At 48.1% G+C, this 13,276-nt stretch overlaps 1 protein-coding gene across 1 annotated transcript; it reads right to left on the reverse strand.

Annotated features, from left to right (window-relative positions):
• Window positions 1-679: 679 nt before the first annotated feature.
• On the reverse strand, window positions 680-3,615 carry GAS1 (growth arrest specific 1). The gene is made up of 2 exons (XM_086771155.1): window positions 3,404-3,615; window positions 680-3,338 (listed from the first exon to the last, which is right to left on the reverse strand). Exons 1-2 carry the CDS (start codon window positions 3,495-3,497, stop codon window positions 2,368-2,370), a joined length of 1,065 nt encoding a protein of 354 aa, XP_086627281.1. The 5' UTR covers window positions 3,498-3,615; the 3' UTR covers window positions 680-2,367.
• Window positions 3,616-13,276: the final 9,661 nt, after the last annotated feature.

Here is a 13,276-nt window from a genome sequence, read left to right on the forward strand (position 1 = left end):
AAACTTTTCCCCCTCCTTTTTACTTTTTTTTTTTTTTTTTGTGAGTGCCTAGCTTGATGCAGTCCAAACTCAAATCCCCAGAGGACTGAGCTCTCTCTTTTGTGTTAATGTTTAAAAGATTTTCCAATGCTGGAGTTTATTCCTACTGCAAACATTTCTATTTACAAGGTCAAGTGTATCAGCACTCGACAGAGCTTAAGAGTGTAATTATTTATCTAAGGGCGTTTGAGTGTAGATCAGTAGCTCTGGCAGCAAACCAGGCTTCAACACGATGCAAAGCAACTCCTAAGAACAATATTACAAGATCTAGTAATTGCTGATCCCTCCAGTGTGTTTACTTTTGCATTCTTCGTTGTGGGAGAAGGCAGGCTGAATGGCAAAGCTCCGTGCTTTTTGTGGCAGCCCCCTTGATGCGTGCACCACTGCCTGTGCGAAGCCTTGTTAGAAACGCTTGCCATCTCTGTGTGATGTATTTCTCACCATTTACTTGTTTGCATGCTGAGGAGCATTTCTAAGAGTGTAAGCAAGAGCAACGTGTCTCCACTTCACGAAGAAAGCACGGCGCGCTAGTAATTCCACATAAATACAGGACCAGTGTCCTTGAATTGCTTTACTCTCTTCTGGCACTGGCAAGTTACCATGCCAACGCATTATAAAATCAACCACTCTTTTAAAGTAGTACTTTCAAAGCTGTATTTACTTCTTGCATGTAATTATTCATTAAAGTAAGAATAGCGGTAATTTACATCTATGTAAAGTATTACAGGCAGACAGAGATTTTTGTTTGTTGATTGTTTTTGGTTTGTCATTCTGTGGTTCGCTTCCCCCTCCCACCCTCCCCCCCGCCCCCGACCTCCGTGCGGAGAGTTCAAGTGTCCCTGGAAAACAATTTCACTACAACCATTATTTAAAGCTCTTTCTTTACTAATTTACACGTTTAGAAAAGACAAAAAGCCGTACATATTTAAAACACAGGCCTTTTTAACGCCTCCTATAAAAAATACAAGGTTTAAGGCAGCTCAGAAATCCGTTTATACAATTCTACAACATTCATAAAGTCTCTCCAAGTAAGAAAGTTAACTTCCAATCTATAAAATACACTGTACATTTGATGTTCTAGAGAATACTTCACTGAACCACTGCTGCTGGTATCCCTTTAAACATAAAATGAAATTTGTACCTTTCCAGAAAAGAATAGCAAATGCAATTATCTGGTAAATAGGACGTGGATTTAAAACTTTTATTTTTTTTTCTTAAATAAATTATCCCCAAGGCATACAATTTATAAAATTGTACATACAAAGAAGAGCAACTGGTAACAAATCCCAGTTTTAAATACATTTTCTATATAAGATTTACCAGAGGTCAGCACCCTGATACGATGAGAGGCAATATAACTTTTCAGGATATTTGTACATACATGTTCTCGAGTTTAAAAGTGTCTTTCAAAGATGGCAGTGCAGAGCTCTTTTAAAACAAAAGTTGCATTGTTCAGTATAGCCAACAACTCCGAAAAAAATAATCTTTTTTTTTTTTGTGTCACTAGGTTAAAAAGGAAGAGACGGCTGCTGGCATGCTTTTGTTACAGGGAAGATGTGTGCGCAAGAGGGAGTGCTGTAAACCACAGAATTTATTCAGTCTGCTATTTCCTTAAATTTAATTAACGGCAGATGTGGCGTAGCCCCCTCTCGGGCACCACCGCACCACGAAGAGCGAGACTTGGCAAATGATCATCAGGTTGTTGACTGACCAGTACAGCAACAGCTTTGGCAGCAAAGTGTGGGTAGCCCGCCTCTTTCTCACCTTCATGTCAAAATGCTTAAAAATATATATATCCCCTAACAGCACGCCATCTCTCCTGGCTCCTGCCGGGGTGGGGGGCAGGGGGTGGGGGCTGGCTGGTGCCAGCGGGGAGCCCGCCGCAGCCTCGCCAGCCATCTCTCCGTCAGCCCGTCCGCTCGCGGCTAAGGCCAAGGCAGGGGTGGCTACAATTGCATAGTGCACGCTCGAGACCCACACCCCAAAACCGAGCGGCCCGCAGGCCGCGCTGCTCCGCTCCCGCCACCGACCCGGCGGCCGGCTCGCAAGGCCGCGGAAGGCTGCCCGGGAGGCCAGGCCAGGTCAGGCCAGGCCCGGCCCGCCGGGGGAAGGCCGCGGACGGGCGCTGCCGGCAGGGAGGGGGAACCTTGGCCAGCGGGGAGGAGCGAGCGCGGGGGGGGCGGCCGCCCGGACTAAGGCCGGATTAACGGTCACAGTGTTTGAAACCGCGCCGCGCAAAAGGGCCCCGCCGGCCGGGCACCCCGCCGTCCCGGGCGGGCCCGCGAGGAGGCCAGCGGCAGCCCGGCGCGGAGAAACGAGGCAGGGAGGCTAGAGCCGCGGCAGCAGCGGCAGCAAGATGGACGCCAGTAGCGCCCAGGCCGCGGCGGCGGCGGGCCGGCCGGCGCTGTCCGCCTGCACGGGGAAGCCGGGCTCCGAGCCCGCATTGTCCTCGGCGTCGTCCCTCCCCTTCTGGCTCGGCTCCTCCTCGTAGTCCTCGTCGTAGTACTCCTCCAGGCCGCCGTCCGAGCCGCCGCTGCTGCCGGCGCCGTTGCCGCCCGTGTCCGCGCCGAAGCAGAGGCGGGCCATGTTCTCCTTGACCGACTCGCAGATGGGCCGCTCCAGCCCGTCGCAGACGCAGTCGTTGAGCAGCACGGCCTTGGGCACGGCCAACATGTCCTCGATGACGGCGCGGCACTCCGGCGTGCAGCGCAGCCCGTTGAACAGCTTCCCGCAGTAGGTCATGTAGCGATTGAGCGCCAGACTGCACCGGCTGTCCCAGTCGCAGCGCCGCCGCGCTTCCGTGCAGCCCATGACGCCGGGGCCGCCGCCGCCCCCCGGGCCGCCGCCGGGGCCGCCGCCCGGGCCTCCGCCGGCCACCGGGCTGCTGGTGCGGGGCAGGCAGGGCTCGATGGCGCGCTTGGTGGCGCGGCAGTTCTCGTCCTGCGCGCAGTCGCAGTCCTCCAGCGCCGGGCCGCGCCGGGTGTGGTTGAGCTGGATGAGGGCCGCGATGCAGTGGCTGGGGCACCGCCGCCTGGAGGAGGCGGCCGCCCCTGCAGCGGCCGCCGGGCCGTCCCCGCCGCCTCCCGCCGGCGGCTGCTGCAGGAGCACCGGGGCGCACGCCTCGGCGTACTGGTTGTACGCGTAGCTGCACTCGGGCTCCCCCTGACACTGCAGCACCGCCTGCCAGCAAATCAGCCGCCGGCCCTGCACCAGCGAGCCCCGCGGCGGCCACACGGCGCCCAGCGCCGCCGCCAGCCACAGCCAGGCGCCCGGCCGCGGCCAGCCTCCGGGCCCAGGGGGCGAGCGGGCCACCATCGCGGGCGGCGGCGGCTGCTGCCGCAGGCGAGCGGAGGAGAGGCGCTGGTGGACGAGGAGGAGGAGGAGGAGGAGAAGGAGCTGCCGCCCGTGGAAAAGTTTGCAAAATTCCCGCCGGCCGTGGGCATCAGGTCTCCTCGCATCAATCCATCCGCGCCGGCTCCGAGGCTCTCCGGCCCCCGGGACCCGAAACCGGCGGGGCCGCCGTGCACCGAGCAGGCGCCCGGGGCCGTCCCGTGCCCCCCACCCGCAGCTCCCGGCTTGGCGAGGCGGCGGCGAAGGCTCCCGAAGAGGTGGTGGCGGTAGGGGGGGATCAGTGCAAAGTGGGGCTCGGAGGAGAGCGGCTCCGGAGTGCGCTCGGGGACTTGCAGGCTGCGCCGGCACGGCTCATGGTGCTCCCCTGCTCCTCATGTAGTTCCGTTTCTCTCTTTTTTTTTTTTTTTCCTTTTTTTTTTGCACAAAATAAATGCCCAGCTGCCGCCGCTGCCGCCTCTTCGGGAGGTCTTAACTCTCCGCTCGCAGCATCTCTGCACATGCCAGCCGCTCCGATCCCATTCGCAGTCCCGGCTCCGCTCGCTCCCTCTCGGCAGGAGTTGCGCTTTCGGATGGCGGGGAGAAGAAATCTCTCTCCCCGCTAGCAGGAAGATGGCACGGGGAAAGGAGACGAGGCAGCCTTCGGGGTCTCTTTCTCTCTGGGCGATTGATGCTGCTTCTGTTGTCAACAAGCCCTGCAAGCTGCTCTGCGAATTCGTCTGTGGATCTTTTTTTCTTTGCAAGGCTTTAAATACAAAAGTGCCCTCCGAGCAGCAGCAACGTGCTCTGATTAGGCCTCATTATGCATGCATGGAAAAGCAAACAAACAAAAAAAATTAGCAACGCTTCTTTTACACATCCCCCCAGCCTGCGCTCTCTCGCTCTCTTTCTCCTTTTCTCCACTTTTTTCTCCCCTCGCTCGGCCCCCTTTCCCCGCTTCGCCACTTGCTATTGGTCCAGCCTGTTGTTGAAACTTTTTTTTTTCTTTTTTTTTTTTCTCCTCCTCTCTTTACGATCTGCTGGAGGGAGGGAAGGAGAGAGAGGAGGGGGGGACTGGAGGGCAGCTCACATTCAAAGCTTGAAAGGAAAGGCTTAAGGAGAGTGACAGCCCCCCGAGGAGCCCCTCCTCCCCTTAAGGCGGCGCGGCGGCGGCGGGGCCGAGCTGGGCGGTGCGGGGCTGCCCGGGCGGCGGGGCGAGGGGGCTGCCCGGGAGCACCGAGAGGGCAGGCGGCGCGGGTCCGCTGCGCCTGCTGCTCTTGCGGGGACGCTGCTGTGAAAGTGGTCCTGCTGCTTGCAGCAAGGGAGGAGGAGGGGGAGGGGGAAGTTCTCTCGCTTGAGTGATGCGTGTACCCAAACTTCCCACTGATTCCAGTGTCTGCTTCCCGACAGGTAGGGAGGATCAGGCTCAAAATGGGACCGGCTTTGTTCTTACTGACATCTGAACAGAGCTCCCGGTTTCAGTTTGTTGGTACCCCGAAGGAGAGCAAAGCTCACTCTTAGTGCTGTGCTGCGACCGTGCCTTCAGTACGCTCTGCTGTGCCTTCAGCGCTGCACGTCGCTTTCCACTTACCGCGTCCCCCACCGATTTTAAACTCCTGCAGCTCAGCTTCTCGCCTGAGGTTTTTTGTGCACGGGTTTCAGACACTGACCGACGAGGACGCTTGTTGACAGAAACACGGTAGATCTCAATATAGCTCTTTGATACTTAATGAAGATCTGCCAGCTCATAAAAAGTTGTTTAAAATCTGTTAGTTGAGAGGATGAAATGTGTTTTCACTGAAAGCAAAATACCTTGTTGATGTCCTGCCTTCCTGTTACACTCTCCGTTCGCTTTGCTTTGCTTTTAAGGAAGTAGGCACAAAAATATAAGGCAACAACGAGAGGAGCATAACAAAGTAAGTAGCGGTGCATTTACCCATTGCCTTGCCTTTCAGCGCTACCTTAATTCCAGAGCAACATCGTCTCCAACCACAAGGGGCATCGGTATCTGCTGCCTGTCAAAACTGGCGCTTTTTTCATCCTGGGACTATCAACTCCATCTGTCACAAAAATTAGGACTAAATCTGTTTTCCAGAAACTTGAGGATCTTGGGGTCCTATGCGGTGCGGACTGATGTCTGTCCGACAGTGCCTGGAAGGTGGAATGGCGCTGTGGTGTGGCTGGGAGTCAGTATGATTGATGTGCTGAGAGGCATTCGTGAGGCTTTGCTCCATTGTCATCAGTTTTACAAGCTGCTTGTGTTTCTCCTTCAGTACAGTTTTGCCTCTTCTGGTGCAAAAATTGTGTTTGCTGGTGTTTTTAGATCCATGAAAATTACATTCTGAAACTCTGCCTTCATCCACCGAGTTTAGAACCGTTTATTTTAATTCTTGTTCAATAGGGTTATTAAGAAGTGCCAGATATCATTCAGGCAGGGTGCATTGAATAGGCATTGCTATCTAAACTGGGCTCACTCGTGCATTACTTTGCAGTCCTGTTCTCTGGTAATAATACTGTTACTGGTGGAAGTGGGCTAGTTTGGGGTGGTTAAGTTGGAGATGACATTACAGACGCTGTACTTAAGTGCTGCTGCACTGCCTGACTGCTAGGGAAACCAGTCTACGCTGGTGCAGCTGGAGAGAAGGCAGCTTGGATGACAGGATGTTCCAGGTGTAGAGAGTCTGAGAGAGGGGATTGCAATGGGGCAGGATCATGCCTTGGGGTGGGACTGGGGCCTCCTTAGCTTCCCTAGCACAGTAGACCAGGAATGGGTGGCTCTCTGTCCCAGCGGGGCTGCCTTCTGCGGACAGCTGGGGGATCAGCTCTGCCCCCTCCCATCTCCTGCCTTCATCTGCAAAATCCATCCAGCTCCACTGTGCTTCATTTCTGAAGCAGAAAAGCAGGCCGTTCACTTTGTGAGGAACGGCAGCAGCTGAACTTCGGACCTCCCAGGAGGGGGAGTTAGAGGAGCCTTCACTGCCGGCCTCGCATCCTTGCCTGGCTGCAAAGAGGCTGCTGGGGTTCTGCCTGAGCCGGAGGAGGATCAGTGCATGGTCCCCCCCAGTGCTGGCAGCCGTGTTCCTTTTATCTGCTGGTCTGAAAGGCAGGGCATGTCACGAAGCATTGTATCAGAGGCAGAGATTTTCGCATACACCCTTCAGTTAAAGAAATGCAAGTTTCATACAGTAATAATAATAATGGAAATGTTGACTTCGAAGTTTGGAATTTGGAATGACCTTTGGTATCATACAACTGACAAAAATCGTAACAGAAAATTGCTGGGCCTTTCACTTTCCACACCTTTTAGCCATGTAGAATATAATCACCTACATCCAGGATTATATATCCTTTGTCAATAAATTAACTTAAAATGGTTTTGAAATGTATCAGTCTGTCTTTATTTAATGAGCATTTGGACTCTGTCTGTATTTGTAACTGCCATTCTGGGTAAGGACTTTGCAGCTCACAGTGCTCTGTTGGAGGAAGGAGATATTTTCTTGCGTGGAACTAAACTTAGGGAAATAACTCTCTGGCCCCTTTTCTTCCATACAAGTTTTCTAACAACAGAAATGATATTGTCAAATTCAGCTTTTCATTTTTCAGAGTAGCTCCAAAAGTAATGAGTAAGACAACTATTGTTCTTTTTCACAAAGCACCATAGAAGAAATTATATCCCATGACTGGGCAGTAAAATAATATCTGATAGATTTCTGAATTCACACATTTTCTATGTTTTCTGTTCGCCATCTTTTCCTGTCTTAGCAACTAATTTTGTTCTTTACATGAGCTTTCCAAATTTATATTATAGAGTAGCAGTCTTCCATCACTAGGGGTCATTCTGGCAGCCAGAAAAGCCAGCGTGTATCTGATCTGGATTTATCTAAAAGCCTCCTGAGCACCTTTTTGTTTAATCCTTATGTCTTTTCCCCCTTTTTATTTCACATCCTTTCCTTACAGATCTCCTTCTCAGCTCATGTTTTCTTTAGTTCTTTCTCTGACCTATTTTACATTGAGAGTGTTTAGAAAATAGGAAAATCAGATAGATGCAAAAACCAGTTGACCTTAAAATTTAACTGTTCACATTCAGATGTAATTAAAAATACATGGCCTATCTATGTGGTTAATTCCTCTCAAATGATTTCTAAGCACATTTCTTTTATTGGATTATATTTTTCCTACATTTCAGGAGATTTACAACTGCAATTAAAAATGTCTGGCAGGAGTCCTGTGAATTAATTAGCTGATAAAATTTCAGTTTGTGCATCCAGTAATATCTTAGTATGTGCCTAATGGAGATAAATAGTGACAGAGCACTTTTTCTTCTTGAGGAAGGGATTGAATTCTCTACTAATAGGGGATTTCACCTGCCAGTGAAAGGTAGCTTCTTAGCGAACTCCATCAGTAGTTCTCAGAACCTTGGCATTACGGTGCATGGGGGTCATGGGACGCAGTAAAAGTCCTACTCATACACCAACATGCATCCAGTAGAAATGGCCCAGTAAGGTGTCTCTCACAGTAGCCTGTGCAGATGACTGAATATGGACATGTGCATACTGCTGAGTTCTTGGATTTGATGCACCCTCAGAGACCTATAAATAATAACTTCTGCACTCTAAAGTTACAAAAGAAAAACCTTGTGACTTACCAGGCTGTGGCGGCGGGGGGAGGAATGAATTTAATGCTTTCCCAAGCGGTGTCTGTTTCAGTGGAGAAGTAAGGGCGAGTGAAGGCATCTAAATTAGGTTCTTGCTCCGCATCTGGAGTAGTTTATCTTTTTATTGACTGTGCAGGGCTGTTTGGGAGATTGGTGTCCTAAGTTAGCCACCTTAACTAGGTGTGAGTACTCCCCAAAATAGTAATTTATTCACTAGAATGTGCAGGGCTTTCCAGTGAGCATCCCCCCCTCTCTCTTGCTCCAGTCAGAAAGAAAAATAATGAACAGGGAGGACAGTAAGTGATTGCATTGATTGACAGTCATTCCACTGAGTTGAAGCTTGTAGCTGAGGAGACAACTGCATTTCGTGCTGTAGGGTCAGTTAGATGTTACATTGGCTCTACATTTTTAAGGTTACCTTTGCCAATGTAAAGTCTGGTGAACATTGTTGAGGGCATTCAACACCTGGCCTTCAGGCCAATCATTTTGAATTGATTCATCTATATATAATCTAGGAGCAATCACTTCTGGAACAGGTTGCACATATCTACTTGCACACCAATGAGCCTGGGCCTTCTGTGGACACCCTGTGATACTTTATAGCCCTTTTCCACTCACTGCATGCTGCAGACTGCCAGTGCAATTTGTTTACAGCATTGTTCTTCAGACTATGTGTTGCATGCTCTGGGGCGTGATTTCGGAATGTGTGGGAGAGCAAAGCACGCTCATGTAGCATTGGAGGACTGCGCGGGAATTGTGTAAGATCAACTGTGTTGACTCTGGAGTATGCTACGTGTGGAGGTGCTCCCTAGTTGTGTGTCAGAAGACAACCTGGGACTGAACTAACATGTATGCTGGATGGAATTGGAGTGACTCAATCCATCAGCAACTGACTGTACTTCAATCTCTGAGGTGCTATGGGAGCAGAGAATAAAAAGAAGTGCAGACAGTCTTGTCTTATTACAGGAATGGGATGGACATATAAAAAGAACATGGAGTGGGCCTGTTTGTAAGAGTTGGAGGCAGGATATCATTAGTAATTTTGGAATATTAATTATTTGGGCCCTACAAATACAGTGTTGTAATGGTTAATTGCATACATGGAGTCAGAGAATCATAGAAGCATTTGGACTGGAAGGGACCTTTAAAGGTCATCTAGTCCAAACCCCCTGCAGGGAGCAGGGACATCTCCAAACAGATCAGGTTGCTCAGAGCCCCGACCAAGCTGGCCTTGAATGTTTCAAGGGATGGGGCATCAACCACCTCCCTGGGCAACCTGTTCCAGTGTTCCACCACCCTCGTTGTAAAAAATGTCTTCCTTATATCTAGCCTGAATCTACCCTCTTTTAGTTTAAAACCATTACCCCTTATCCTATTGCTACAAGCCCTACTAAAAAGTCTGTCCCCATCTTTCTTCTAGGGCCCCTTTAGGTACTGGAAGGCTGCAATAAGGTCTCCCCGGAGCCTCCTCTTTTCCAGGCTGAACAGCCCCAACTCTCTCAGGCTGTCCTCATAGGAGAAGTGCTCCAGCCCTCTGATCATCTTCGTGGCCCTCCTCTGGACCTTCTCCAACTGGTCCATGTCCTTCTTATGTTGGGGGCTCCAGAGCTGGATGCAGTACTCCAGGTGGGGTCTCACCAAGGCAGAGTAGAGGGGCAGAATCACCTCTCTTGCTCTGCTGACAAGGCTTCTTTTGATGCAGCCTAGGATATGATTGGCCTTCTGGGCTGCAAGTACATATTTCTGGCCCCTGTCCACCTTTTCATCTACCAGTATCCCCAAGTCTTTTTCTGCAGGGCTGCTTTCAAGCCCTTCATCCCCCAGGCTGTGTTGATACGAGGAGTTGCCCTGACCCATGTGTAGGACCTTGCACTTGGCCTTATTGAACCTCATGTGGTTCACATGAGTCCACTTCTTAAGCTTGTCCAGGTCCCACTGAATGGCATCCTGACCCTCAGCCATGTCAGCGCATCACTCAGCTTAGTGTCATGTGTGAATTTGCACTCAATCCCACTGTCTATGGCACTGATGAAGATATTAAGCAGTACTGATCTCTATATGGACCCCTGAGGGACTCCACTCATCACCGATCTCCATTTGGACATTGGGCCATTGACCACTGCTCTCTGGATGCAACCATCCAACCAATTCCTCATCCATCAAATAGTCCATCCATCAACTTGTTATCTCTCCAACTCAGAGAGAAGGATGTTGTCGGGGACCCTGTTAAAGGCCTTACAGAAGTCCAGATAGATGACATCCATACCTCTTCCCTTGCCAACTGATGTAGTCACTCCATCTTAGAAGGCCACTAGGTTGGTCAGGCAAGGCTTGCCCTTGGGGAAGGCATGCTGACTGTCTGCAGTCACCTCCCTGCAGTCACCTCCCTGTGTTTTAGCAGAGTTTCTAGGAGGACCTGTCCTGTGATCAGATCCCAGGTATGGAGGTGAGGCTGACAGGTCGGTAGTTTCCAGGGTCCTTCTTTCAACCCCTTTTAAAAATGGGTGCAATGTTACCATTTTTCCAGTCACCAGGGACTCTACCTGACTGCCATGACTTTTCAAATATCATAGAGAGTGGCTTGGCAACTACATCAGCCAATTTCCTGAGGACTCTAGAGTGCATCTTGTCAGGTCCCCTAGACTTATGTATGTTCAGATTCCTCAGGTGGTCTTGAAACTGATCTTCTCTTACAGTGGGAGGGACTTTGCTCCCTAGTCTCTGCTTTGAGGTTCATCCACTCGAGGTGATAGATAAGCTTGCTTTAAAGATTTTTTTAATTCGGTGTCTCCTTCTTTTTTTTTTAATATGCCATTTCCATGTATAATATTTACTTAAAAATGGAGTAGCATCCTTGTAAAGTTGGGGATTGTTATTTATATATTAAATAGTAAGTATCATTGAGAGTATTTACTCAGTGCATCCAGTACAGTAAACATGGAAATATTGCACAATACTTTGTTGGACTTCTGCTTTTTTTGAACTCGGTTCCAATCTAAACTACAAACTAGACCACACATGCTGTTAAAACAAATCTAAGAACAGACTAGGAGTCCAACCCTTTTTTGGTCCTAACAAAAGCAAAAGTAATTGTGAAGGCAACACATTTCTAGTCACCTGTTAAGCCAGTCAGATAAAGGTTTTAAATAACCATGTTCTACAAAGATGAGTGTAAACCACACACGCTGTGTCACTATGTCAAACCAGTTTCAACCATCAGAGTATTATGGGAGTTCTTTGTTGGACATGTCAACATATCCACACACAAAAGCAGTTAGATGGTTTTTGTTTGGCTGTTGGTTTTGGTTTGTTGATTTTTTTTTTTTTATTTTCAGATTTTTTGAGAGTTTACAACCAGATATTCCCTAAAGCAGCCAATAGGTTTGTGTTTAGTTTTCTGGATGTGCTTTTTTGAAACTCATATAATACAAGTTTGCAAGAAATAGGAAATTCTGAGTTTCCTACAACAGAAGCATGAAGAAATTAGTAGCTTTGTGGGTAAGTAGAGTTCCACTCTATATAGTCTGATGGGCAAAAATAAAAGCAAATGTTTAATTTTTGTGGTTCCAGATTACACCAACAAAAATGTAACATGTACTCTGGAAGGGTAATACATAATTTGGTCTACTACTTCTTCTACATCCACATTCAATTTCTGTATTAGAATTTGAAGATGGCTGCAGTGAAACATGCCATTCAAAGGCATATCCCCGATCTATTCAATGTAGTAGGCATCCTTGATGTATCCTGTGATGATATTTGCCTAAGGCCTTGCTCACACACAAAAGTAGCTGCGGTTAAAATAAAACTGTCTTTCAAACCAATTTGATTAAAGTAATAAAAGTCTAATTCAACATAAATTTGGAATTAGCAAACTGATTTTGGGTGTGTTTCAATAGGTCTCTAAGCACAGCTGGCTTCATATCATCAAGAAATGGTGATGTCTTCATTGAGTTGGCCTGCTATAAAGAAGTGTCAGACTTGTTTATTACACCTTCTTAGAAGAGTTTCATTCTTTCATTGTACTAAACCAAAATGTGTATAGACTAAATAGTACGCTAAACATGAAGTAGGCATGCAAGTATTTCAGAGTCGTGGCCCAGATTACCAAATTCAAGTAGATTAGTGTTACTCAGTAAATAAACTAATTTAAGTGTGCTCCAGCAAGGATTTTTTTCTGATTTAGCTAGGTCTTTTAAAGGGCAATTTTAGTTAATCAGTACAACTTTTAGTTCAGCCTTTAGTTCATTTGACCATTTGCTTGAAATACCAGAGGAAAAGAATGATTTAACATGGATTTTTATAAGGAGGGTGATAGCTTGGATAATTAGGAGATTTTATGACAGGAACGCAGCTACATTCATGCAGGTACATGCATCTTTCTTCCTACATTTCACCTAAAATTAAAAGATGTCAAAGCAGTTAGTAGAGTTCCGCTCCATTCCTCTACTACGCCCTTAGCTGTGGTATCTGAATGCCGGGATGAAAGAAACATGTCTTACTGTCTTAAAAGTTTAATTTGCAAAAGTGATGAATGATTCAGTTACTTCCATATTAGGGGCACAATCTGAGGCATTTCCAGACAGCCTGATTTTCAGAATGTGTTGAGCACCTAACCTTTGAAAAATCAGGTTTTGTGGTTTGACATTCAAAAAGGCATCACTCACAGTCACGGATAGCTTTGAAAATGTATCTCCTTTCTGCAGCAAACAAAAATTACGGACTTCAGAAATGATGGAGAAACATAGTCAGTCATAAACTTGTCACTGTGCCAATAATAAGCATTAAACTATTGAGCTGGGAGATCTCTGTAACAACACCACCTAATAACTGTGGTTTTCTTTTCAGGTGAAATACTGTGTTAGGGCTGTGATACATCAAAATACACTGAGCCACCAGCCGTTCTCAGATGTGTTGCAAATGAGTATTTTGTTCTTCCTAACAAACAGGCATCATTTTGCATGTGCATCATGGAGGTGAGCTATGCTGTCATCTTTCTTCTTGCCTGAGGCGACTGCTCTTTTCAAAGTTCCCCAAAAGGGATGGATCATAACTGGGAGACTGTAAAGCTGAGACTACAGTCGGTACTTTCGGGAAAGTGGTTAGCAACAGCGGTGCTCTGGAGATTTCCCGAACTCTGGGAACTGAGTTGTACTCTGGCATCATGCTGCTTTCTGAAGCCAGACCTAATATCCGTGGCTGGATAGCCCAAACATGCCCGGAGGCTTACAGATATCAGACATTACAGATGGAAAA

The sequence above is a fragment of the Chlamydotis macqueenii genome, chromosome Z, assembly GCF_036417535.1.
Source record: "Chlamydotis macqueenii isolate bChlMac1 chromosome Z, bChlMac1.mat, whole genome shotgun sequence".
Classification (NCBI taxonomy): Eukaryota; Metazoa; Chordata; class Aves; order Otidiformes; family Otididae; genus Chlamydotis; species Chlamydotis macqueenii.